Below are 25268 nucleotides of genomic sequence, written 5' to 3'. Positions count from 1 at the left end.
GTTCTTTCTTTCATTCAGGACCTTTAATCCTCGCAGCTTCACCTGCTCAGGGTTTCTACACCTTCACGTCCAGAGCACAGCTTCCTGTTTATTTATGGTTCTCCATGATTGTTTACCCACACTCAGTGTGACGTCAGTCACTGCCGACATTACCCAGAATGCCCCCCTCTTAAAGAGACAGGCTCAGCTTGAAACGAATGTCTACTTTTTTAATTTAGTTCTGCTTTTCTATGTCTACATGTGTCATTCTATTTTTGTAGGTCTACTTTATGTCTCGCGCGCGAGGGGAGAGAGAGAGAGAGAGAGAGAGAGAGAGAGAGAGAGAGAGAGAGAGAGAGAGAGAGAGAGAGAGAGAGAGAGAGAGAGAGAGAGAGAGAGAGAGAGAGAGAGAGAGAGAGAGAGAGAGAGAGAGAGAGAGAGAGAGAGAGAGAGAGAGAGAGCGGAGGGGGGGCAGTGAGAGTGTGTGTCAGTATTCCGGCTCGCGGTTTTGTCCTCCGGTCCGTGGTCGTTCTGTCTCGTGCGTCAGGTAACAGGAAGGATCCGGTGATGGAGGCGGACAGTGAGGTGGAGCCGACAGGTAAGTGAACCGAGTCTGATCTGAGGAATCAAATTGTAAAGATTTATGATGACTGAGCTGGTTCTTCTCTTTCTGACCCCCTCTGCTCCTGGTTCTTCTGCTTCACCCTGGTTCCTCTGCTTCACCCTGGTTCCTCTGCTCCTGGTTCTTCTGCTTCACCCTGGTTCCTCTGCTCCACCCTGGTTCTTCTGCTCCTGGTTCTTCTGCTTCACCCTGGTTCCTGTGTTCCTGGTTCCTCTGCTCCTGGTTCTTCTGCTCCACCCTGGTTCCTCTGCTCCACCCTGGTTCTTCTGCTCCACCCTGGTTCCTGTGTTCCTGGTTCTTCTGCTCCACCCTGGTTCCTCTGCTCCACCCTGGTTCTTCTGTTCCACCCTGGTTCCTGTGTTCCTGGTTCCTCTGCTCCACCCTGGTTCTTCTGCTCCTGGTTCTCCTGCTCCACCCTGGTTCCTGTGTTCCTGGTTCCTCTGCTCCACCCTGGTTCCTGTGTTCCTGGTTCCTCTGCTCCTCCCTGGTTCCTCCGTTCCACCAGCAGACCACCGCTCCACTGCTCCTCGTTTCAGGATGAGCAGACAACAAACTCTCACCTTGATCTCGATGGCGTCAGTGAACTTCAGCTCCATGATCTGCTACTCAATATTAGGCCCCTTCTTCCCCACAGAGGTAAGCTGCTGGAGGTCAAAGGTCACAGTGTCACATTACAGGTCAGAGGTCACGTCACAGGTCAGAGGTCACGTTACGGGTCCGAGGACACGATACGGGTCAGAGATCACGTTACAGGTCCGAGGACACGCTACAGGTCAGAGGTCACATTACAGGTCCGAGGACACAATACGGGTCAGAGGTCACGTTTCAGGTCAGAGATCACGTTCCGGGTCCGAGGACACGTTACGGGTCAGAGGTCAGCTGTGTGTTTCAAACAACCTCACAGTGATTCTGTGGTTTCACTCTTGTTTTCCTGGTCCGTGTTTGTGATGATTAATAAAACAAACAAAGTGAAAACCGTCTTGTCTTCTGGATGATTTTAAATAATTGTGATTAATTCTCACTGATCAAGTTTCTTCACTTTCTGCTGATTGATAATCAATAATTGACAGGATTCTCCTTTGTCTCGTCTTTTATTTTATCTGTTAAAATCAGTTTCTTCTCTCAGATGTGATGAATTAAATCTCCTTTTCCAATAACTTTATGTTTCATGTCTATTAATTTATTTTATATTCTAATCATGTATAAATGTATGTCTTACTCAGTAAGAATGAATGTTATTAAATTAGTTTTTAATTAAGTCCCACTCTGTTTCCTGAACTTTAACTCTGGTGAGTTTCTCATGAAACAGAAACACAACAAGAACTGAAGGAGTCGACTGGAGTCCAGCGTTTGAATGAAGTGATGAACTGAACATTTCCAGTGTCTCTGGAGGGATCAGTCCATCAGTCCATCACCACTGAACACAGTTCATCAATAGAGCTCAGTCCATCACAGTCCTTCAGTCCATCAGTCCATCACCACTGAACACAGTGGATCAGAGTCGATCAGTCAAACAGTCGGTCACAGTGGGTGTGTTTATGCTGAAGCGGAGGGTTCTGCTTTGGATCATGTGTTGTTGTTGTTGAGTGAACGTCCTCTGACCTTCCTGAATCTGTGGTGTGGACCTGCAGGTCCAGCATGAGGCTGATAATCCTTGAGAGGAGTTGATGAACACATGAATGTGTGGTTAATCAAGCTGGAGCTGTAGCTGATAGAGACACGAGTCACACACTGAAACGAGAAGAGTTCACGTTTGTCTTCCCTGGTGTTTGGGTCTCCACCAGGCTCCTCTTCATCAGTAGATAATCTGAATTCAGATTAGAGTTTCTGTGTGAACCGGACTAATCGATGTGGAGGCTCATCGCTTGTCTCAGTGTGACACCTGTGCACCGGACTGGTCGTGTGATCATCAGAGCAGCTGATCTGTGTTTTAACACACGTCTTCCTGTGATTGGCTCCTAAAGTCCTAAAGCTCCTAAAGTTGCTGATCACAAGTAAAGTCAAGTGTTGGTTCCATGTGTCCATCGTGTGAGACCGTCTTCAGGACTCACTGCGGCCAGTTAGAAAACCACTGCTGGACCACTGCTAAGTCACTGCTGGACCACCGCTGGACCACAGCTAAGTCACTGCTGAACCACTGCTAAGTCACAGCTAGACCACTGCTGGACCACTGCTAAGTCACTGCTGGACCACCGCTGGACCACAGCTGGACCACTGGGCCCTGGACCATAGTTTCACTCAAGGTTTGATATCATGGTCATGTGACCTGGTGTGGCCATCAGCCGGTACGAGTCCATCAGAGTCTGAGAATCAAACATCATTCCGATTCACCTGATCAGTTTCCAGGAATCCTGGTGTGAACGACTGACTCTGGTAAACCGACTTAAGGTTTCACTTCCAGCTGATATCATGAGTTGAAAGTGCAGACAAAACAATGACTCAGCAGAAATGAGAGAATGTTCTCATCAGATAGCGTCTGCTTCCTGGTTCTTACTGAGTTTCTGTCTGTTCCAGGCACTGAAGAAAGGAGCCAGTCAGACAGTGGTGGGCTTCATATTCGGCTCCTACGCAGTGTGTAATCTGTTCGGATCGCTGGTTATGGGCAGATATGTAAGTTCTCCTCATGCTTCCTGTTGGTTTGAGAGACGTGACCCTGCAGTGGAAACGCTTCTCGCCTCAGATCGTCCAGATTGGAGCCAAATTCATGCTGATAGCAGGACTGTTCGTGTCCTCTGGCTGTACCATCTTGTTTGGGTGAGTGACAGTAGAGCCACAGTTCCACAGTAGAGCCACAGAAACGCAGTAGAACCACAGTGGAGCCACTGTTCCACAGTAGAGCCACAGTAGAGCCACAGAAACGCAGTAGAAACACAGAAATGCAATAGAGCCACAGCAGAAACATCTTCAAACCTCTTCAGAAAACTTTTCAAATCATTCAAAATGTCACTTTCTCAGGGTAAATTATTTGTGTGTGAACATTATTCTCTTTATTCACTCCACCCTGACATCCACCCCTCCCCCTCCGCAATCCCTACTGAAATCCATACCCTGACCCCCACCCCCTCCCACTTTGACTCCCCACCCCTCCTCTTCTCCACCCCTCCGGGTCCTCCTGGTGGTTTTGCTCCCGGTGTCTTGGCAGCCTGCTGGACCGGGTCCCCGCTGGCCCAGTGTTCATCACCCTGTGCTTTGTCGTGAGGTCGATCGACGCCGTGGGCTTCGCTGCTGCCATGACCTCCACTTTTGCCATGACAGCAAAAATCTTCCCAGACAATGTGGCGACTGTTTTGGTGAGCGGACACAACGTCGTCTGGCATGTTGTTTAGTCGCTCAGAGTCACGAGAAGACAACAAGAGCCTCAGTTAGTGTTTGTCTGTGAGAATAATGAGCTGCTGGTGACCAGTCTGCAGGAGAACAGAGAACCTCTGCTCTGTGTCCTCCAGGGCAGTCTGGAGATCTTCACGGGTCTGGGTCTGATCATGGGCCCGCCGGTCGGAGGCTGGTTCTACCAGTCGTTTGGATACGAGGTTCCCTTCCTGCTCCTGGGATGTTTGCTGTTGGTCATGGTTCCTTTCAACGTTTACGTTCTTCCAAGCATCGGTAGAAACGTTGAGGTTTTTCAGTCGTTCCAGTTTGACCTTGTTTGACCGCTGAGCTGTGTGACGCGTCTCCTTCCCCTCAGAGGCTGACCCATCCAAGGAGTCATTCTTCAGACTTCTCAGCCACGCTAAAATCCTCCTGATCTGCTACATGATCTTCACGCTCAGCGCCGGTCTGGGCTTCCTGGACGCCACGTTGTCACTGTTTGCCATCAAGACGGTAAACTGCTCCTTCGTGACGTCTGCATGCTGCCGGTTCCTCCGGTGAATCAGATGGAAACCTTTCTTCTCCCTCTGTCTCCAGTTCGACCTGTCGAACGGCTATGTGGGTCTCATCATGCTGGGCCTGTCGCTGCCGTACTGCCTGGCATCTCCTCTGATGGGAATCTTCACAGATAAATATCCTGTTAGTGTGACGGAGCCTCGCCAGTGAGAGCTGGCTGAGTGTGGACTGATGTTTGACTTTAACGTGTCGTTGCTCTGCGCTCCAGGCCACCAGGATCCTGCTGATGGTGGCTGGAGGCCTCATCACAGCTGTGAGCTTCTGCCTGCTCGGCCCGGCACCGTTCTTCCACGTCCCCAGGTTTTTGTCTTCAAGAGAAGTTGATCAATATCATCTGGTTCCACTGATCAATAGATTTCTGTATCATCTTCATAACAATGGAAGTTAATGTAGGGTTTCCTGATGATCGTCCAACAGGAAGCAGGTAGAATGTGAAGAGTAGAGGTCCTAAGACAGAACCCTGTGGAACTCCAGGTTGAACCTTAGTTTGAGCTGAGCTCACCTGTTGCCACGGCGATGTGTAGATAGGTTTAACCCCTGCATGATGTGTTGCTGTGTAGCCAGCTGTGGCTGCTGGTGGTCATGCTGGGACTGATCGGATTCTCTCTGGGTATGACGGCGATCCCCACGTTCCCCGAGATCATCACGTGTGCATAGTGAGTAGACGTCTACACGCCGTCCAACATTCACCGTGGGTTTGTAGGAATCTTATACCAGCCTGCTCCCCCTTTCTGCAGTGAGAATGGATTCCAAGAGGGACTGAGTACGCTGGGGATGGTGTCGGGCCTGTTTGGTGCTGTCTGGTCTCTGGGGTGAGCTGAGAAACCTTCCCTTGTTTGCTTCAGTGTTTCACTCCCGTTCTAAGGTGGAACTTTGCTCATTCAGGATGTTCTATGGCCCGGTTGTGGGAGGCCTGATCACGCAGCACCTGAGCTTCCAGTGGGCTGCAGCCGTCCAGGGAGCTTTGGCGTTTCTGGGGGTGAGTATCAGACAAACTGTGTCTCGTTGTTTTCTGGTTTGGTGGTCCAGAGGAGGAACACAACACAACAGCATGAATGAATGAATGAATGAATGAATGAATGAACATCAAAGCTAAAGAAACACAGATGCTACACCAACACAAACACTACAACATGATGGTTTGAAGCTACAACAAGATGGTTTGAGGCTACAACATGATGGTTTGAGGCTACAACAAGAAGGTTTGGGGCTACAACAGGAAGGTTTGAGGCTACAACAGGAACATGAGGCTACAACAGGAAGGTTTGAGGCTACAACAAGAAGGTTTGAGGCTACAACAGGAACATGAGGCTACAACAGGAAGGTTTGAGGCTACAACTGGAACAATTGAGGCAACAACAGGAACATTTGAGGCTACAACAGGAACATGAGGCTACAACAGGAAGGTTTGAGGCTACAACTGGAACGTTTGAGGCTACAACTGGAACGTTTGAGGCTACAACAGGAACATGAGGCTACAACAGGAACATTAGGCTACAACAGGAACATGAGGCTACAATAGGAAGGTTTGGGGCTACAACAGGAAGGTTTGAAACTACACCTGGATGGTTTGAGGCTACAGCAGGGAGGTTTGAGGCTACAACAGGAAGTTTTGAGGCTACAACCAGAAGTTTTGAGGCTACAACGAGAAGACTTGAGGCCACAATGGGAAGGTTTGGGGATACAACAGGAAGATGAGGCTACAACAGGAAGGTTTGAAGCTACACCTGGATGGTTTGAAGCTACAGCAGGAAGGTTTGAGGCTACAACAGGAACATGAGGCTACAACAGGAAGGTTTGAGGCTACAACACGAATGTTTGAAGCTACAACGGGAAGACTTGAGGCTACAATGGGAAGTTTTGAGACCACCTGCATGGTTTGAAGCTACAACAGGATGGTTTGAGGCTACAACAGGACGGTTTGAGGCTACAACAGGACGGTTTGAGGCTACAACAGGAAGATTTGAGGCTACAACAGGAAGGCTTGAGGCCACCATGGGAAGGTGTGACGCTACATCAGGAACATAAGGCCACAATAGGAAGGTGTGACGCTACATCAGGAACATAAGGCCACAATAGGAAGGTTTGAGGCTACAATAGGAAGATTTGAGGCTACAATAGGAAGTTTTGAGGCTACAACAGGAAGTTTTGAGGCTACAACAGGAAGTTTTGAGGCTACAACAGGAAGGTTTGAGGCTACAACGGGAAGACTTGAGACCACAATGAGAAGGCTTGGGGATACAACAGGAACATGAGGCTACAACAGGAACATGAGGCCACAACAGGATGGTTTGGGGCTCCAGCAGGAAGGTTTGGGGCTACAACAGGAAGGTTTGGGGCTACAACAGGAAGTTTTGAGGCTACAACAGGAAGTTTTGAGGCTACAACAGGAAGGTTTGAGGCTACAACGGGAAGACTTGAGACCACAATGAGAAGGCTTGGGGATACAACAGGAACATGAGGCTACAACGGGAAGGTTTGAGGCTACAACGGGAAGGTTTGGGGATACAACAGGAAGGTGAGGCTACAACAGGTAGGTTTGAAGCTACAACACGAATGTTTGAAACTACAACGGGAAGACTTGAGGCTACAATGGGAAGTTTTGGGGATACAACAGGAAGATGAGGCTACAACAGGAAGGTTTGAAGCTACACCTCCATGGTCTGAAGCTACAACAAGACGGTTTGAGGCTACAACAGGAAGGTTTGAGGCTACAACGGGAAGGCTTGAGGCGACAGCGGGAAGGTTTGAAGCTACATCAGGAACATAAGGCTACAAAAGGAAGGTTTGAGGCTACACCGCATGGTTTGAAGCTACAACAGGAAGGTTTGAGGCTACAACAGGAACATGAGGCCACAACAGGAACATGAGGCCACAACAGGAAGGTTTGGGGCTCCAGCAGGAAGGTTTGAGGCTACAACAGGAATGTTTGAGGCTACAACGGGAAGGTTTGAGGCTACAGTGGGAAGGTTTGAGGCTACAACAGGAAGGTTTGAGGCTACAACAGGAAGGTTTGAGGCTACAATAGGAAGGTTTGAGGCTACAACAGGAACATGGGGCTACAACGGGAACATGAGGCTACAGCAGGAATGTATAACCATGTGACTCCTCTGAGCCTCTGTTGTCGTTATTTAAATCCTCAGTTTATCAGCAGATAATCTGGAGTTTGAGTTAATCCTGAAACATGGCTGCCAGGTTTCAGAGGAGACCTCCGGGTTTTAGAGGAGACCTCCGGGTTTTAGAGGAGACCTCCGGGTTTTAGAGGAGACCTCCGGGTTTTAGAGGAGACCTCCGGGTTTCAGAGGAGACCCCTGACGTGATGAATGTGATGTGACAGAATGAGACAGCAGAGCAGATTGTAGGACTGACTAGATTTCTTGGCGATGAGTGAGAGGGTGAGATGGCATCATGTGATTAACGCAGCTCTCTGTCCTCAGGCCGTCCTCCTCGCTCTCTACGCGCTCTGTAAGCGTCAACAACAACAACAAAGGTAATCATTCTCCTCGTGTGTCTGAGATAGTAATCTGTAACGTGGGAGTAACTGTGTGCTGTGCTTGAATTGAAGCCATGAAGAAGAGGGAAGACTAACGGATGAACACACTCCTCTCCTGAATGGATGAATGAATGAATGGCGGCCTTCATCCGTCAGCTGCTTCCACGTGTCGCCTCCAGGCTGCACTTTGTTTCTGGACTCCATTAAATTTTACTCTGGAAGAGATTGTTTGGTTTGTCAAAGCGGTTTGTCTCTTTTTTTATGTGAGTTTATTAATGTTGTCATATATTTGTTGGTAAAGATGAATTTGAGTCCATCTGTTCATGAATATCCTATATTTACTGGAGCAGCTTTAATGCTCCCACACTTTGTGAATGTTGATGAAGCTGGAGGAAGTTGGAGGTAGGACCTCCTGGTCATAGTCCTGGTTCTGGTCAGGTTCCCTCCTGGTCCTGGAGGGCTGCAGTTCTGGTCCTGGTTCTGGTCATGGAGGGCTTTGTTCTGGTCCTGGACCCGTCCTACATGTTATTAAGGTTCCATGCGCCAACACACCTGAATGTGATCAATGAATCCTGATGAAGCTGCAGAAAGTCTGATAATGTGCTGATCAATACTAATCAGCTGTGTTGAAGTGAGGAAGCAATGAAACCCTGCAGGACTGTGGAGGTCCAGGACCAGGAGGGACCAGGAGAAGCCACCCCGCCTGTCCAGGTGTTTGTGGTTTTTCTCAGCAGCTGTGGTGAAGTGTTTCATCGTCTTGACACAAGGTTGATGGTACAAGCCCCATTTGTGTGTGCGTGTGTGCGTGTGTGTGTGTGTGCGTGCGTCCTTCAGTTCACCATGATGTTAATTTTTGACATTTTACATTTAAAAAATCAAATCTTTATATTTTAAAGAAAAAACTTTGTAAATAAAATACTTGTATTTTTATTGCAGTGAATATTGGTAATACAAATAATCAATCGCTTTCAGGCTAACAAATTGAAAAACATGACATTTGCAAAGATTTATACAGAAAACTAATTTAAAGTCAAACTATACAAACAGTGATCATCTCTGATCAATAGCCTGATCAGCTCTGGTAACGAGGAGTGTGAGGTCACGTGTCGGACTGGAAGGCTCTGTTGGTTCGACCCGTCGGCCTCTCAGGAAGCGGCCGGTCGCTGGGCCTTCGTCTGCTCCTCATCCTCACTCTGCTGCTGGAGGCTGCTGCGTCACCACACGACGCCTGGTGGGATAGTCCAGAGACTCCTGAAGGTCCAGGGACTCCTGAAGGTCCAGAGACTCCTGAAGGGCCAGAGACTCCTGAAGGGCCAGAGACTCCAGCTTTTTTCACCTTCTTCTTCATTCGACTTCTGGAGGACAAAGAAAAAGAAAACACCATGAGCAGTTGACCAAACACATCCGGACCTCCAGGTCTCTGGACTTGACAGGATTTGACCTTAAGAGTGAAACCTCTGACAGGATCACGTTATTGATCACACGTTATTTATCTCGATGGATCACTGCCAGTATGTTTCATGTGAAAGCTCAGGAGGAAACAGTCCGACACCTCGCTGCTGCTTCATCAAGAAAACTGAACTGAGGAGGAGTGGATGAGGAGTGAGTGCAGTGGCAGCTCTCTTCCAGCAGGAGCTCTATGGAGTGGATGAGGAGTGAGTGCAGTGGTAGCTCTCCTCCAGCAGGAGCTCTATGGAGTGGATGAGGAGTGAGTGCAGTGACAGCTCTCCTCCAGCAGGAGCTCTATGGAGTGAATGAGGAGTGAGTGCAGTGACAGCTCTCCTCCAGCAGGAGCTCTATGGAGTGGATGAGGAGTGAGTGCAGTGACAGCTCTCCTCCAGCAGGAGCTCTATGGAGTGGATGAGGAGTGAGTGAGTGCAGTGACAGCTCTCCTCCAGCAGGAGCTCTATGGAGTGGATGAGGAGTGAGTGAGTGCAGTGACAGCTCTCTTCCAGCAGGAGCTCTATGGAGTGGATGAGGAGTGAGTGCAGTGACAGCTCTCCTCCAGCAGGAGCTCTATGGAGTGGATGAGGAGTGAGTGCAGTGACAGCTCTCTTCCAGCAGGAGCTCTATGGAGTGGATGAGGAGTGAGTGCAGTGACAGCTCTCCTCCAGCAGGAGCTCTATGGAGTGAATGAGGAGTGAGTGCAGTGACAGCTCTCTTCCAGCAGGAGCTCTATGGAGTGGATGAGGAGTGAGTGAGTGCAGTGACAGCTCTCCTCCAGCAGGAGCTCTATGGAGTGGATGAGGAGTGAGTGCAGTGACAGCTCTCCTCCAGCAGGAGCTCTATGGAGTGAGTGCAGTGACAGCTCTCTTCCAGCAGGAGCTCTATGGAGTGGATGAGGAGTGAGTGCAGTGACAGCTCTCCTCCAGCAGGAGCTCTATGGAGTGAGTGCAGTGACAGCTCTCTTCCAGCAGGAGCTCTATGGAGTGGATGAGGAGTGAGTGCAGTGACAGCTCTCCTCCAGCAGGAGCTTCAACGCAAAGAAAACAAACGGTCCACTGGCCTGGTGTTGCTCAGTTCCGGTTCGGTGTCGGACAGCGTGGGCTCAGAGAGGAAGTGCAGCTCCCCGGAGGAACTGATGACAGCTGACACCTGCAGACCAGTGGGGGAAGAAATCAGTGTGACACCAGGAAGACACCAGCGTGTTTCTTCGGAAGGTTCCAGAAGAAACAGCAGGTATGACAGTTACAGACTAGATTCAGAAAGGTTTCATTAACTAACATCTTATGATGAGAAAGACATTAGAACGCCAGCGTTGAACTGAACTTCACTAATGTAGAGTGAAGTGAGACTGTAGGGGGCAGTGTGGTCAACCACTCCATGACTTAGGTACAAGGTATTTGTACTCCATTACTTTCTGTGTTCTGAGTCAGCACATTTTACATATAACCCTTCACCACAGCAGGACAAAGTAAAAGAGCCGGTTCAGGTGAAGATCTAATATAAACCACACACACATTCATCTTGTAGACCGGAGATAAATAATGACATGGCGACTAGTTAAATAATGACATGGTGACTGGTTCAATAAATCGATAAATAACGGTAACATGGTGACTGGTTTATTGGTAAATGGTAGACATCTTGTACAAACGGGTCATTCTGCCGGCGCCTCACCCTGGTGGGCGTCGACCTTTCATCAGCAGTCTCAGATGGGAGCGGGTGCGATTCTGCTGGCTGAGTCGGCTCTTTGTTAAACTCACCTGCAAACGAGACACAAGTCAGACTGAAGGTTTCTGACAGAGCAGTCGACACGGGCAGCCGTGCTGGACTCACTGTGATCCACGACGTACGAGGCCAGGAAGTAGCCCTGCTGCCCTCCGAGGAGACGTCCAAACCACCAGTTGTGATTGTCCTTGTACAGGACCTGGATTGCATCACCGCGGCGGACGCTCAGCTCATCAGAGCGGCTGGCGGTGTAGTCGTAGAGGGACACCACCTGCACACACACACACACACACACACACACACACACACACACACACACACACACACACACACACACACACAGGTTTGTGTTTCTACCAGGATAGGCTCTCTTTCACAGTGGACTCCAGGTGCAGGAGGTTCAGACACTCAACTTTAGATGCACGGAGGAAAAGGCCCCAAACATAAATCCTTGCATTAATCTACGGCAGTACAGTACCAGAGCAGAAATACTTATTTACTTGCTTTAATGTGCAGTGGATACTCACGAGTTGCTGAACTGGAGCAGAATCAGTTTCCACATGGACGCCTGCAGAAATCTGGTCTGACAGGGACTAGAAACCAGAAGAAAACAGCAGCAACAGGTCAGTCAGGTGAGACAGAGCGGTCAGTCAAGTACCAGACAGAGTGGCCAGTCAGGTACCAGATAGAGCAGTCAGTCAGTTGCCAGACAGAGCAATCAGTCAGGTTACACAGAGCGGTCTGTCAGGTGAGACAGAGCGGTCAGTCAGGTACCAGACAGAGCGGCCGGTCAGGTACCAGACAGAGCAGTCAGTCAGGTGACACAGAGCGGTCAGTCAGGTGACACAGAGCGGTCAGTCAGGTACTAGACAGAGCGGCCAGTCGGGTACCAGACAGAGCGGCCAGTCAGGTGAAACAGAGAGGTCAGTCAGGTACCAGACAGAGCGGCCAGTCAGGTACCAGACAGAGCGGCCAGTCAGGTGAAACAGAGAGGTCAGTCGGGTGACACAGAGCAGTCAGTCAGGTACCAGACAGAGCGGTCAGTCAGGTGACACAGAGCAGTCAGTCAGGTACCAGACAGAGCGGTCAGTCAGGTGACACAGAGCAGTCAGTCAGGTACCAGACAGAGCGGTCAGTCAGGTACCAGACAAAGAGGTCAGTCAGGTGAGACGTCACAGAGCCTCACCGCCTGCAGCCTGGAAGAAGCTGCTGCTCTCAGACGCTGGCCGACTGGACTGAAGCCGCCTGGAAACAAAGAACATCAGTGTTTGATTCAAGGGGGGGGGTGGGGGGGGCAGTGTTCACCAGGCAGTAATCTGTGGAAACCTTTGACCTTTGAAGTAAAGCCGGCGGCAGTGAAAGAATGGAGGGATTAAAGTGAAGGTGTGACTCACGAGGGGCCAGGGAAGCCGAGAGCTGCAGTTTGGAGTGTGGCGACAGCAGCGACGGGGGAAGAGAAGCGTTCAGTCCCTGAAACAGAGTCGCCACTTCATCCAGCTGCTGGGAAAACAAAGATCTTCACATTCTTCCTAAACATGTTACCAGGTCCTTCTGGAAGGTCGCTGCACAGTCTGATATAAACCATGTGAGGAAACAACAACAACACACTCTAGATGTGGAGTAATGGTCTATTATTGAAAACTCTACTATCGTATGACATGAAGCTCTGGGAGAGTCATTCCCAGAGCTCCTCTCTGACTCCCTCTGGAGGACTGACATGAAGACAGACTAACAAACTCACTGCTTCACATGGACGCCTCCTGCCAGCCTGTGTCACGCTCACGTTGTCTGAGAGGCACAAAGACGGAGACAGTAAGTAAACAAACAACATGTCAGACAGATGGCCTGTACTAGGAAGCTGGATTTTCTCTTATCTAGATAACTTCAAGGATTAACTCTGGTTTTCTGTACTACGACTCTCGCTCACTTCTCACCAGGATAGATCACCTGGTAACTGACGCTGAAAGTCTAACCTGCTCTGGAGCAGGATATGTTCTGGATAAGAGGTCAGAGCTCCGCCTCCTGACCAATCAGATCTCTTGGAAAATGACCCGCCCATTCTTAAATGATGGTGATTGGTGGGCAGGTTCAGCACTGAGCTGCAGCGGAGATGATAAATTAATTCAGAACAATCTTTTTGACATAATAAAATAAATCCTGGTCTCTGAGGCTCTGAAGGAGGTTTTTGTTCTTGACTTGTTCCAGGTTTGTTTTTCTCCATGATGGTTGATCTGGAATAATGAGGTTCATGATCACACCTGACAGAACTGCAGAACCATGAATTTATATAACACAGAACTACTCGTGTCGTCACGGAGATGAATTAATATTCCAACATAAAACACAAGAGAAACTCAGCCTCAAAACAACTGGATGGAAAATCTAAAGTAAAAGAAGATCAGTGAGGAAGTTCAGCCCGACACGTTTCTGCTGGAATAAAGTGAAACTGAGTGATCACAGTGCTGTACCTTAATATCACAGATGAATTAATCTGCTCTAATCTCACCAAGTCAGCATTAACAAGTCAGGAATGTTCTGGCTTTAGCTGCAGCAGCAGTGTTGCTTTTAGCTGCTGGATGTGTTTGAATTCTTCATAATCTCTGAGAATAACTGCTCCTTCAGTAATCTGTAAACTGCTCTGCAGAGTTCCTCCGTGTGTGTGATTGGTCAGACGCTGCAAACTCCGCCTCTTTCACGTGAACGCTCACACGTAGGTCTGGGTTGAACCAGCGAGTTGATAACCTGCTTGGTAGGAACGGTGATCAGGATCAGTCAACCAGGAAACAGAGATCCTGGATATGTTGATCAGGTTCGTAGTACAGGCCAAGAGACGGTAAGTAAACAAACAACATGTCAGCTGAGTGAAGCTGCAGAACGAACCTGCGTCTGAGCTGAAACCACAGGTTGAAGATCCACCAGCTTCCTGGAGACCAAGAGAAACCAGATGTTCTGAACGCAGTGACAAATACAACCTCTTTCAACTGTATCACTCCCCATCACTCTTCATCACTCCCCATCACTAACCATCACCACCACTCTTCATCACTCGCCATCACCCTTCATCACTCGCCATCACCCTTCATCACTCGCCATCACCCTTCATCACTAGCCATCACGAACCATCACTCTTCATCACTAACCATCACTCTTCATCACTAACCATCACTCTTCATCACTAACCATCACTCTTACCAGAACTGAATCCAGCTGCTCCTTAACACACTGCATCTTTAAAGCAAGTCTGGCAGAGTGGCTGAACTGGTCCTGCTGGGGGGGGGCCACAGGGTCCCTCAGGGGGGGAGCCGCAGGGTCCGGGCTGCTCACCAGGGTTTTAGTGTCCAGAGACACACATCTGCTCAATGTTCTCACACTGTGGAGCTCCAGCTGGGAAACTGCAAGAGACAAACTGTCCTGGTTGACAAATATTTCAGAAAACTCCCATGTAGATCCAGACTGAGCTTCTCTGTGGTCAGTTTGCATGTTCTCCCTGTGTGTGTGTGTGTGTGTGTGTGTGTGTGTGTGTGTGTGTGTGTGTGTGAGACCAACCTCTGCGGTCGTACAGGTACAGGTGGATGGGCTGGCTGCGAGCCAGGGCACAGAAGGCCACCATGTTCTCATGGGGGTGAAAGGTCACACCGTGCAGGGCGGAGGGGTAGCACAGCTCTGAGTACACCGCCACCTGGTCGCCTGGGAGAACAGGAGGAAACAGCGTCACCACGCAAAGTCCAGTCAGGTGTTTCCTCCGGCTGGTTCACTCAGACTGGACCTGTGTCGGTGTTCCAGACGTACGCCATCCCGTCCTCGCTGCCGGAGAAGATGAAGCTGCCGCACGGAGTGAAAGTACTGCAGATCCTCTCTCGGTGGTTCGTGGCTCCACTGTACTTCTTCACAGCCAGTCTGAAGGACCAACAGAAGACATGTTCTGGTTCTACTAGAAAACGGAGGAAGGCTGTGAAGAGCCACTCAAACTCTCCTGCTTCACGGCATAATAGAATAATAGGTTTCTGGGCAGTAACTCTTATTTAGTCTATTCCCTTTAAAGGGAGCAGGCATTTGATGACAATGTCAATGACAAACACCTTCCCTGGAAATCAGAGTATTACACTGACTTACAGGGAAGTTGCGGATATTAAATCTGTGATTCATTTAATGTGTAATCAAAACAGACATTTTGATGTATCGGCACTTATTGTTATGATATCCAGGTTTCCTGTTTGCTCCCGTTTACACTTGCCAATAGGCCCAGTTGGTTGGTTTTGTCACTGAACAGGATTGGACGTCTATGCGGTACGTCTGAACTCACATCCTCAGGTCGATCACCCTCAGGACGCTGTCTCTGGCGTGGACGAGCAGGCAGCGGCCGTTAGGATGGAGCTGTAGCATGTTGACCGCCACGCCGCGGAGGTCCGCCTCTTCCACTGTCTGCAGCAGCAAACAGAGGCAGACGTTACAGCGCTGCACAGCAGCAGGATGAAGAAAACCAAGTCTTTACCTTCTCCACCTCCCACAGGGAACATGGCTGCTGCTCGCCGTCGCTCACTGGAGTTTTCCACACAATGATCAGGCCTGTGTGGTCTGCAGAGAACATTCTACTTCCTGTTGATTAGAGAAGCAACTTAACTGCAGCTATCAGAAACAAGACGCACTGAACCAACAGTGTGTGTTCCCAATGTGTGTGTGTTTCAGGTGTGTGAGGGTTCCAGTGTGTGTTTCCAATGTTTCCAGTGTGTGAGGGTTCCCGTGTGTTTCTAGTGTGTGTTTCCACTAGGTTTCCAGTGTGTGTGTTTCCGGTGTGTGTGTGTGTGTGTGAGGTTTCCAAAAAGTGGTCCAGTGTGTGAGGGTTCCAGTGTGTGTTTCCACTGGGTTTCCAGGGTGTGAGAATTCCAGTGTGTGTTTCCAGTGTGGGTGGGTTCCAGTGTGTTTCCACTGTTTCCACTGTGTGAGGGTTCCAGTGTGTGTTTTCAGTGTGGGAGGGTTCCAGTGTGTGTTTCCACTGTTTCCACTGTGTGAGGGTTCCAGTGTGTGTTTCCACTGTGTGAGGGTTCCAGTGTGTGTTTTCAGTGTGGGAGGGTTCCAGTGTGTGTTTCCACTGTTTCCACTGTGTGAGGGTTCCAGTGTGTGTTTTCAGTGTGGGAGGGTTCCAGTGTGTGTTTCCAGTGTGTGTTTTCAGTGTGAGAGGGTTCCAGTGTGTGTTTCCTGTGTGTGAGGGTTCTGGTGTGTGAAGGTTCCAGTGTGTGTTTCCAGTGTGGGAGGGTTTCAGTGTGTGTTTCCACTGTGTGAGGGTTCCTATGTGTGTTTCCAGTGTGTGAGGGTTCCAGTGTGTGTTTCCAATGTTTCCAGTGTGTGAGGGTTCCCGTGTGTGTTTCCAATGTTTCCAGTGTGTGAGGGTTCTCGTGTGTTTCTAGTGTGTGTTTCCACTAGGTTTCCAGTGTGTGTGTTTCCAGCGTGTTTCCACTGTGTGTGGGTTCCAGTGTGTGTGTTTCCAGCGTGTTTCCACTGTGTGTGGGTTCCAGTGTGTGTTTCCAGCGTGTTTCCACTGTGTGAGGGTTCTAGTGTGTTTCCAGTGTGAGGTTGCAAGTGTGTGTGTTTCCACAGTGGGTTTCCGGTGTGTGTGTGTGTGTGTGTGTGAGGTTTCCAAAAAGTGGTCCAGTGTGTGTTTCCACTGGGTTTCCAGGGTGTGAGAATTCCAGTGTGTGTTTCCAGTGTGTTTCCACTGTTTCCACTGTGTGAGGGTTCCAGTGTGTGTTTCCACTCTGTGAGGGTTCCTATGTGTGTTTCCAGTGTGTGTTTCCACTGGGTTTCCTGTGTGTGAGGGATCCGGTGTGAGTTTCCAGTGTGTTTCCACTGTTTCCACTGTGTGAGGGTTCCAGTGTGTGTTTCCACTGTTTCCACTGTGTGAGGGTTCCAGTGTGTGTTTCCACTGTGTGAGGGTTCCAGTGTGTGTTTCCAGTGTGTGTTTTCAGTGTGAGAGGGTTCCAGTGTGTGTTTCCTGTGTGTGAGGGTTCTGGTGTGTGAAGGTTCCAGTGTGTGTTTCCAGTGTGGGAGGGTTTCAGTGTGTGTTTCCACTGTGTGAGGGTTCCTATGTGTGTTTCCAGTGTGTGAAGGTTCCAGTGTGTGTTTCCACTGGGTTTCCTGTGTGTGAGGGTTCCAGTGTGTGTTTCCACTGTGTGAGGGTTCCAGTGTGTGTTTTCAGTGTGGGAGGGTTCCAGTGTGTGTTTCCACTGTGTGAGGGTTCCAGTGTGTGTTTCCACTGTGTGAGGGTTCCAGTGTGTCTTTCCAGTGTGTGAGGGTTCCAGTGTGTGTTTTCAGTGTGAGAGGGTTCCAGTGTGTGTGAGGGTTCTGGTGTGTGAGGGTTCCAGCGTGTTTCTAGTTTGTTTCCAGTGTGTGTTTCCACTGTGTGTTTCCAGTGTGTGAGGGTTCCAGTGTGTTTCCACTGGGTTTGCAGTGTACATTTCCAGTGTGTGTTTCCAGTGTGTGATACCTTCAGTGTCAAAGCAAAGTGTGTTGATGAAACTGCGGTGAGCCTCAAACTCCTGCAGCAGCTGGCCGTTCACATGGTCCACGTCAAGCCTCCACACTCGGACCAGGCTGTCGTAGCCCCCGGTCAGGACCAGGTTCTGGGCTGCAGGGTGGTACCGGGCACAGTACACAAAGCAGGGATGAGGAAGAACTTTGTGAGCCGTTCCCAGGAGGCATTGTACGTCCCACTCTCTGAGGACAAGGTCAATATGAAGACACAGTAGCAGTGAAACTCTCAACCAGTGTCAGGCTGTAAAACTATGTGATGAGAGGACTGACGCCCCCTGGTGGTAGTGAGGGGAACCACACCAACCTGACCGTTCCATCAGAGGAGGCCGACAACAGACTGCCGTCATCTCTGGACCAGCAGAGATCGTACACGATTTTGAAATGACCATTGAAGGCAGCCAGAACCTTTCCAGAGGGAATCTCATAGACTGAAACACAAAGAGACTTTTAGGAACTTTCTCATTCTGAGACGCGAGTTAAAAACCTGAGCTGCAGCCGTAGCCTAACGGAGGCTCAGGGTCCGGATCTTTACCCACGACAGGGAAAGCGTCTCTGTCGGCACAAGCAGCAGCCAGCATGGTTCCAGCGTGAGAGAACATCAGTGTGAAACAACCCATCTGACCACCGCGGAACGCCAGACCAGCCTTGTTCGGGATCCGGCAGACCTGCAGGACAAACCCGGTTCAGTTCAGTTCAGTCTGAAGTCTGACCGGGTTCAGTTCAGTCTGAAATCTGACCCGGTTCAGTTCAGTTCAGTCTGAAGTCTGACCCAGTTCAGTTCAACCCAGTTCAGTTCAGTCTGAAATCTGACCCGGTTCAGTTCAGTTCAGTCTGAAGAGTCTCATTCAGTCCAGAGCCGTCAATAAACAACATGACACCGTCAGTACTGACAGCAACTGAACCTGGGACTCGGGGGAACTTTGGACTTGGGGGACTCTGGGGATTCAAGGGACTCTGGAAGATGAGCGGTTCAGGAAGCAGCCGTAAACGTGGTCTGGGCCCGGAGCTGAGGAGGACCGTACCTGACCCGGTAGCCGGCTCCACCTGAAGGTCTGTTTGCTCTGAGGAGGAACAGGAAGACTCCTCTGGCTGACTTCCTGTTGCAGCTCGCTGTACGACGTGCTGCCTCTCTCCTCCTGCAGAGCCATCATGGACCGCACCCCAGGGTCCACCTGCAGAGAAACACAAGGACCTGAGTCCAGACCAGGAGACCCTTGCAGCACCTGGAACCACTGGAACCACGAGACCGGCTTCGTGACTCACATGCTCCGGTACTTTAATGCCTTTGACGGTGACGAACAGAGTGGAGGCATATTTGGATCGGGGGTATTTCCTCCACCACTCCACCACCTCGATAGTGTTCGCTTGTCGTTTGGCCCGATGTGGGCGACAGAAGAGTTGGAGGCGAAGTTTGCTGTCGATGTTCAGGACTCCGTTTGTGCCAACGAGCTGAGAACAAACGAAATGTTGACGGTGGTACAGAGTACGTCCCGTCGGTTCTCCATGGATGAAAACGTTACCTTGAGAAACGCCCACGCGATCTTCCGAAACCCTCGCTCATGCTCCTCAACATCAACGTTGGCTCGCGCGTCCTCCATACTGACAAAATCCAGAATCTACGGGACACACATCTCATTACTGGCCGGTCTCTGGAAATTGGTGGAACAGTCGTGGACATAAAGATCTCCTACTTCGAAGAAGAGAATGACTTTGGGGCTTTGGTGGTTCTGCTGGATGAAGTAGCCGAAGCGCTCGTTGAAGATGATCTGCTCCTGCCACTCAGGGACGGTGGATTTGTTCTTCCGGAAGTCGAACGGTTGGGTCATGATGGGGAGGACGTGCTCCACGCTCTCTCGCTCATAGAAGGAGGAAACAGGCCGATGGCTAGAAAACACAGAGACGTTTCTCAGAGCTACGGAACGACTGTGAAGCTGAAGACTGATGGTGAGAAGAACCAGCGGGATGCTTTTATCCTGGAACACCAGAGGGACATGCTGAGTGTGAAAGCAGCTGCTGATGTAGAGAAGATGTTCAGTGGAGGAGACTCAGCAGATCAGGGAGAGCTTCAGACTGACGTACCAGACACTCACCAGTCCTGTTTCTTCACATACTGTCCCGTGAGCTCGTCCACCACGTGGACCTTCACCATGGGGTGTGAGACCAGCAGGTCCGTCTGCAGGCCGTCGGTACGGTGGATCAACACGCCCAAAACCAGGCCGTCGTCTACCGCTGCTTCATGCGCTACGTCATGCGCTACGTCATGCAGAGCTTTCTGCGCTGCTTCATGCGCTGCTTCCTGCAGAGCTTCTGCTTCAGACGATTCAACTACGAAGAAAATCATTCATTAAGTCAATGACAGCAATCAATATTTTTCTGATCTATGAAGCTTTAAATCCTGGTTCAAAAGAACTCACCATGCTTCTTCTTTTTCTTCTTCTTTTTCCCCTTCGACTCAGTTTCATTCTCCACGTCTGCACCTTCATCCTGGAGCCTTGGAGATGACCTCTGACCTTCATCCTGGAGCCTTGGAGATGACCTCTGACCTTCATCCTGGAGCCTTGGAGATGACCTCTGACCTTCATCCTGGTCCCTGATAGAAAACACGAGTTCAAACAAGGTGTGGCAGAAAGAGCTTGAAGTGAGGCTGTTGGTGATACAGACCCTCCGTCTGACTCTGTGACGACAGACTTGAGTTTCTTCTTCTTCTTCTTTCCCACGTGGTTGTTGAGTTGGGAATTTTGAGAAGCGTCGCGATCCTGAGTTGTCCTGGTAGTCCTCTCCTCCTGGTCCGCTATCTGCTGCTGGTACTCCTGGAGCAGCTCATCTCCTGCAGGCTCCAGCTGCTGCTCTGCCCCGACCTCGCCATCTGCTTTGCTTCTTCCCTTCTTACTTTTCCGTTTGGGTTCCTTGTCAGCTGTTTCATCAGGCCCCAGCGCGGCCTCGGCCTCCTGCTGGTCCAGGGGTCCGGGGACGGAGGGCAGCTCCCTCTGACTCTTCCTCCTGGGTCTGGACGTGTTGAGCTGTGTTCTGCTGTCGTTGTTGACTTTCTGAGCGAGCTCCGTCTCCCTCCTCTGGTTCTTAGTGTAGCGAGGACTTCCCTGCTCGGGGTCGTACGTGTTCTTGAGGACGGTCTCGTCATCCTCGGTGCTCTTCACAAGGTTCAGATTCTTTTTTAGACTTTGAAGCTTAAAAGGTGAATACAGCAGAGAAAACGCTTGTCAATATCAAATATCACTCTGCTCCAAGCCTAAACAATCAACACTGAGGGGATTCTATGGTAATGAATCTGATTGAATAGCTACCACAATAGTCTCCTTTGTTTCAGAGTTTTTCTTCGTCACTGTTTTCTTCTTCTCCTTTTCGGTGTACTTCTTGAGAACTTGGTTGAATCTTTCCCGGGTCTTTGCCCGGTCCTCACTCTCACCTGCAGAGCGAGACGTTAGATCGCCTACCAGCTGCACACAGAGACTCTACATTCATTCATTGCTCCCGTTTCACTTTGTCGGATTGTCAAACATTTAAACATCTCAATAACTTCACAGGCAATCTATTTCAGAAGAGTTCATTCTCCTTCATGATTACCTGCACAAACAAAGTGCTGAAACCCAAAACAATAATCAATCAATAATCAATCAATAGTAATATCAAATCGACGATGTGTGCTGCCATCGTATCATTTGGACAAGTTTGGTTGATGATGACGTCTGGTGCTTCTGGGTGATGCAAATAAATGTGCTTGCTCATGTGGATTTGTTGGGTTTTTCTCTTTTCTCTGTTAAAAGCAAGTAGAAATGACTGTGTTGTGTTTGGTGCTATATAAATAAAGTTGAATTTAATTGAATTGATGCTCAAATAACGGATCCATTATGTGGTGCAGGGAAATCAGTAGATCGCACAAGTCACCCATAAGAGCTTTACATTAACAGATACACCTGGACAGGTGAGGACAGGTACAGCTGTCCAGGTCTCCAGCCCCTAACAGGGCAAACACAGAGAGACAGACAACCACACACACTGACACCTGGGGGTGATGTAGTGTAACTGGTCAGAAACCGGTAACTCACCTGCAGGCATCTTCACACCTGAAAAGTGTCATGGTGGGCACAAGAAGAGAGTAAGGCAGAGGACAGGGTTTTCATTCTGAAAACAATAAGCACATCAGAGGTTACAACATTTTTACAGCAATTTTAGCTTGTTCTATATAACTGGTATTCTGATTTGTGTTATATTTTACCTTCGCCAATGAAATTCGGGTTGAGAAGATTATGTGTTTGTCTGTGTGTAGATTTACTGGTTTGTATGTATGTATTTTACCAACTTTTGGGAAAAACTACTCACCCGAAATGCATGAAGAATTTATTAAATTACGGGATGTTACAATTAACCGTTTCTAAATAAATCCCAGAAAACTGCGAATAAAAATGTCCCATACAGAGCGGCACCTCATGGAAGAGATCAAAAGAAATCCAAGTCTGTTGCCATGGAGACGCTCCAGAGCTCGTGGACGTGTTGAGCTGTCGGTATCTCGGGTGGGTAAGTACCCAGAAACAACGGCGTGAACGCAGTGAGCCAAACAGTGGTTCCTCTGTGCCCCACAGTGGTTCACAGTGATGCTGCTACCTGCGCAGGTGTGCGCTCCACCGAGTTCACCTTCTAGTTTCTCTGCTCCCAACAATCTGACAAGTTAGCCGTAGCAGCTCGCTGGCTAGGAGGCTGTAAACATTACGGTTCAGACAAAGTGGCTCTCCTGCGCGAGCCCAGCTCAGAGCCGGAAACACCGCAGGTCCACACAGACCCTCCAACGGCAGGTAACTCGCTGGTTGTGAAGGTAAAAGCGCGTTTTTATCATCCTGCACTGATTCTTCTGATTCTCACAACTTCAGCAACAACCGGACATCTTAGTGACGTCAGTGAAGCTCGCGACGGTGACCAGGACGACACGGAGGGGGCGGGGCGTGCTGCCATGTTAGTGAGGTCAGAGAATTTTACCAACGACACCAACAGCTCGTGATAGTAAGGTCACCGGATGGTTCTGACGCCCCCTGGCGGCGAGCAGCAAACCACGGCTCTGGCGCCTCCTGGCGGCTTCAACGGGAAGCTCCTCCCGGAAGTGCACCGGACCCCTCCAGCTGGACTCTACCGCGGACTCGGATGACGATGCCCGGCTCCCAGGCTCCCCGGTGCTGGCTGCTGCTCCTCGGCCTGGTCCTCCGTCTCGGGACGGCCGCCGAGGTCTCCGTGTGGTCCGCGGACATTAACTCGGTCGGTGGTTTTTATTCAGACTAACAGCTGTTAGCTCAGGATGCTAAACTAGCTCCTAGCATCACTGTCATCAACAACAGAGATCATTTCAACTCTGATTTCACCTCAGGTGGTCTGATCTGCAGGTCCCTGTCTTCACCGCGACATGTCAATGGGGACCAGGAGGACTAGTGGTACCAGAGGGACCAGGTCCACTGTCAGACACGATAAACACAAATAGAGTCACTGATTGGACAGTTTGACTCTTTACATCACGAAAAACTCTTTGTATGATTAATTCCTCAATTACGTTTTATACTAAAATAAAACCAGGTGCAGGTGACCCTGTCCTCACCTGTCCGGGTGACCCTGTCCTCACCTGTCCAGGTGACCCTGTCCTCACCTGTCCAGGTGAGCCAGCCTTTGCTTACAGTGAGCTGTGATTGGCTCCAGCGCCCTGCTACCTGGTTGAAGTGGTTTAGACGATGGATGGAGCCCAGCAGCAATAAAAGCGTCTGTAGTGCTGGACTGAGGTCTCTCACAGTTTTGCCAACCCGGTTTATTCTAAATGTGTCGCCGACCTTCATCTAGCAAGATCTCTAAGGTCAAAGTTAAAACTTTGTTAAAAAAGTAAAGACATGCATGAACTGAAATTAAAACTAACAGTGAGGTTGTTCGGAAAAAAGTATTGATTTGTGGTCTGTCTGTATGAAGAGAAACCGACTGGAAGCTGTCACGTGACTAGAACCCGACCAGAACCTGAACCCAACTCAGCGCCAGCTGTCACATGAGCAAAGCGCCAGTGTTGTGGTGTGGTGTGGTGGAGGTGTGGTGGACTGACTGGTGGCTGTGGTTGTGTTTCAGACGCAGGACGCCGTGTTTCGGAAGACACTGTATGCCAACACGACCATCTTCATGAAGTGTGAGTTACTTCACTTCCTCTGTACTGACACTCCAACACACTGACGTCTGACCGGCACTCAGGTTATATGGGGGGGGGGGGGGGGGGGAATCCATCTGATTGGCTAAATACATGGTGGAAACATGACAATATCAAGTGTTAAATGTATGAGATGATGATGGTTGAAGTAGTGAGAGTATTTTCTGCTGGAACAAATAGAAACATTAGTATTTCTCCGACATGAAGCTTTGGACTGGATCAGCTGGTTCCACTGCCAAGACCTATGAATGCCTGATCCGGTTGCTCCTTTGCAGCCTCCAGAACGTCCAGGTTTTACTTTTCACTGAACGTCTGGTTGAATGTTTGACTTTATTAATGGTAGAGAAATGTTTTGGAGCCACTTTGATAGTTTAGTCTGGTCAATGAGGGGATTGAAGCAGGGAATGAGATGAGAAGTGAAGCAGTGATGAGAAGTGAAGCAGTGATGAGAAGTGACGCAGGGAGTGAGAAGGTCTCATCTTGTCCTCAGTCCAGGGCGACTCCAGTTCCTGTGATAAGACCGTGTCCTTCAACATCAGCTGGTACCTTCGATCCTCCGTCTGCTACAACGAGGTCTTCAACACTCCGGTCAGTCTGCTGTACCCTAACCCTGACCCTGACCCTTCAACACTCCGGTCAGTCTGTATAACCCTGACCCATGACCCTGACCCCTCAACCCTCCAGTCAGTCTGTAGACCCCTGCCCCTTGAACACTCCGGTCAGTGAGTAGAACCCTGACCCTTCAACCCTCTGGTCAGTGTGTAGAACCCTGACCCTGACCCTTGAACACTCCAGTCAGTCTGTAGAACCCTGACCCCTGACCCTTGAACACTCCAGTCAGTCTGTAGAACCCTAACCCTGACCCCTGACCCTTCAACTCTCCGGTCAGTCTTTAGAACCCTGACCCTTGAACACTCCAGTCAGTCTGTGTAATCCTGACCCTAGAACCCTCCGGTCAGTCTGCTGCCCCTGCCTTCCACCAATAGTGGATCAGGCCTCTGACTGAGTCGGAGGGGAGGGGCTTGCTCTAGAGGGCAGGATCTGGGTCGGAGGGGGTTCAGGGTCCTGCTCTGGGGGGTTGTTCTCATGGTATTGATCAGCTGATCAGACCTGGACTTCCTGCTCTGACCTTCTGGTTCTGTTGAAGGACAACAAAGCCATGAACATGTTTGGGATGGATCACATGCTGAAGGACGGCTGGAGCGGCTTCTACAGTCAGGGCTACATGTTCTTCGACAACTGCTCCTCCCTCTTCTCCCCGAAGGTGAAACCCTGTGGCTCATTATTCATCAGTGATTGATGACCTGATAAGGGAAGGTTCTCTGAGCATATTTCACATCTTTACTGTGTCCAGGCATACTACACGGAGTTCAACCCGTATCAGCCGCTGTCCAGCCCCAAGGTGAGTGTCT

General features: G+C 49.8%; 3 protein-coding genes across 14 annotated transcripts in view; 2 read left to right on the top strand and 1 right to left on the bottom strand.

Moving 5' to 3' along the window:
• The first annotated feature begins 341 nt into the window (after window positions 1–341).
• On the top strand, window positions 342–8291 carry slc18b1 (solute carrier family 18 member B1). Of its 3 annotated transcripts, none has more exons than XM_080480831.1 (14): window positions 342–577; window positions 1110–1237; window positions 3116–3211; window positions 3282–3355; window positions 3744–3891; window positions 4045–4201; window positions 4284–4420; window positions 4505–4606; window positions 4692–4783; window positions 5044–5139; window positions 5221–5295; window positions 5369–5462; window positions 7921–7973; window positions 8049–8291. In XM_080480831.1, the coding sequence occupies exons 1-14, from the start codon at window positions 547–549 to the stop codon at window positions 8101–8103; spliced, it is 1338 nt and encodes a 445-aa protein (XP_080336957.1). In that variant the 5' UTR covers window positions 342–546; the 3' UTR covers window positions 8104–8291. The 3 variants fall into 3 exon arrangements, with proteins under 3 accessions (XP_080336957.1, XP_080336959.1, XP_080336958.1); XM_080480832.1 differs by having other exon boundaries at window positions 434–577; window positions 1138–1237; window positions 8049–8290; XM_080480833.1 differs by lacking the exons at window positions 5044–5139; window positions 5221–5295 and having other exon boundaries at window positions 368–577; window positions 4692–4755; window positions 5349–5462; window positions 8049–8290.
• Window positions 8292–8884: 593 nt separating this feature from the next.
• On the bottom strand, window positions 8885–22611 carry ahi1 (Abelson helper integration site 1). Of its 9 annotated transcripts, none has more exons than XM_080479346.1 (27): window positions 22014–22594; window positions 21740–21815; window positions 20978–21099; window positions 20337–20860; window positions 20090–20265; window positions 19766–20000; window positions 19367–19559; window positions 19196–19291; window positions 18939–19124; window positions 18698–18847; window positions 18208–18340; window positions 17980–18103; window positions 17629–17858; window positions 15640–15743; window positions 15451–15569; window positions 14914–15044; window positions 14694–14834; window positions 14340–14539; window positions 14028–14070; window positions 12889–12935; window positions 12542–12617; window positions 12334–12392; window positions 11675–11740; window positions 11256–11418; window positions 11097–11182; window positions 10483–10571; window positions 8885–9331 (listed from the first exon to the last, which is right to left on the bottom strand). In XM_080479346.1, the coding sequence occupies exons 2-27, from the start codon at window positions 21747–21749 to the stop codon at window positions 9076–9078; spliced, it is 3759 nt and encodes a 1252-aa protein (XP_080335472.1). In that variant the 5' UTR covers window positions 21750–21815; window positions 22014–22594; the 3' UTR covers window positions 8885–9075. The 9 variants fall into 9 exon arrangements, with proteins under 9 accessions (XP_080335472.1, XP_080335469.1, XP_080335474.1 ...); XM_080479343.1 differs by having other exon boundaries at window positions 8886–9331; window positions 12542–12647; window positions 21910–22611; XM_080479348.1 differs by having other exon boundaries at window positions 8886–9331; window positions 12542–12647; window positions 20090–20232; window positions 21910–22611.
• Window positions 22169–25268, top strand: part of LOC308119380 (transmembrane protein 87A-like) — a 17609-nt gene continuing 14509 nt past the window's right edge. Inside the window, exons 1-6 of one of the 2 annotated variants that reach the window (XM_080479352.1) lie at window positions 22169–22483; window positions 22559–22937; window positions 23781–23838; window positions 24347–24444; window positions 25004–25120; window positions 25211–25258. In XM_080479352.1, coding sequence (XP_080335478.1) covers window positions 22827–22937; window positions 23781–23838; window positions 24347–24444; window positions 25004–25120; window positions 25211–25258 — 432 coding nt within the window. In that variant the 5' untranslated portion in view covers window positions 22169–22483; window positions 22559–22826. Of the gene's footprint in view, window positions 22484–22558; window positions 22938–23780; window positions 23839–24346; window positions 24445–25003; window positions 25121–25210; window positions 25259–25268 lie in introns of those variants that run through there. The other variant, XM_080479351.1, reaches the window with a different exon arrangement.

The sequence above is a fragment of the Lipophrys pholis genome (assembly GCF_963383615.2).
Source record: "Lipophrys pholis genome assembly, chromosome: 14".
NCBI classification, from domain to species: Eukaryota; Metazoa; Chordata; class Actinopteri; order Blenniiformes; family Blenniidae; genus Lipophrys; species Lipophrys pholis.
Note: the sequence above shows the minus strand (reverse complement) of the source record. Positions and strands in the feature narration are given on the sequence as shown.

Bases quoted from the DNA above. Each gene is read 5' to 3' on its own strand.
- slc18b1 (XM_080480831.1), top strand. From the start codon at position 547: ATGGAGGCGGACAGTGAGGTGGAGCCGACAG. The intron at 1,238-3,115 runs GTAAGCTGCTGG...TGTCTGTTCCAG, and splicing joins GCCCCTTCTTCCCCACAGAG to GCACTGAAGAAAGGAGCCAG. The intron at 4,202-4,283 runs GTAGAAACGTTG...CCTTCCCCTCAG, and splicing joins TTACGTTCTTCCAAGCATCG to AGGCTGACCCATCCAAGGAG.
- ahi1 (XM_080479343.1), bottom strand. The intron at 15,570-15,639 runs GTAAAGACTTGG...TTGCTGCTGCAG, and splicing joins CCCTGTGGGAGGTGGAGAAG to ACAGTGGAAGAGGCGGACCT. The intron at 12,936-14,027 runs GTTCGTTCTGCA...TGTGCCTCTCAG, and splicing joins TGGTTTCAGCTCAGACGCAG to ACAACGTGAGCGTGACACAG.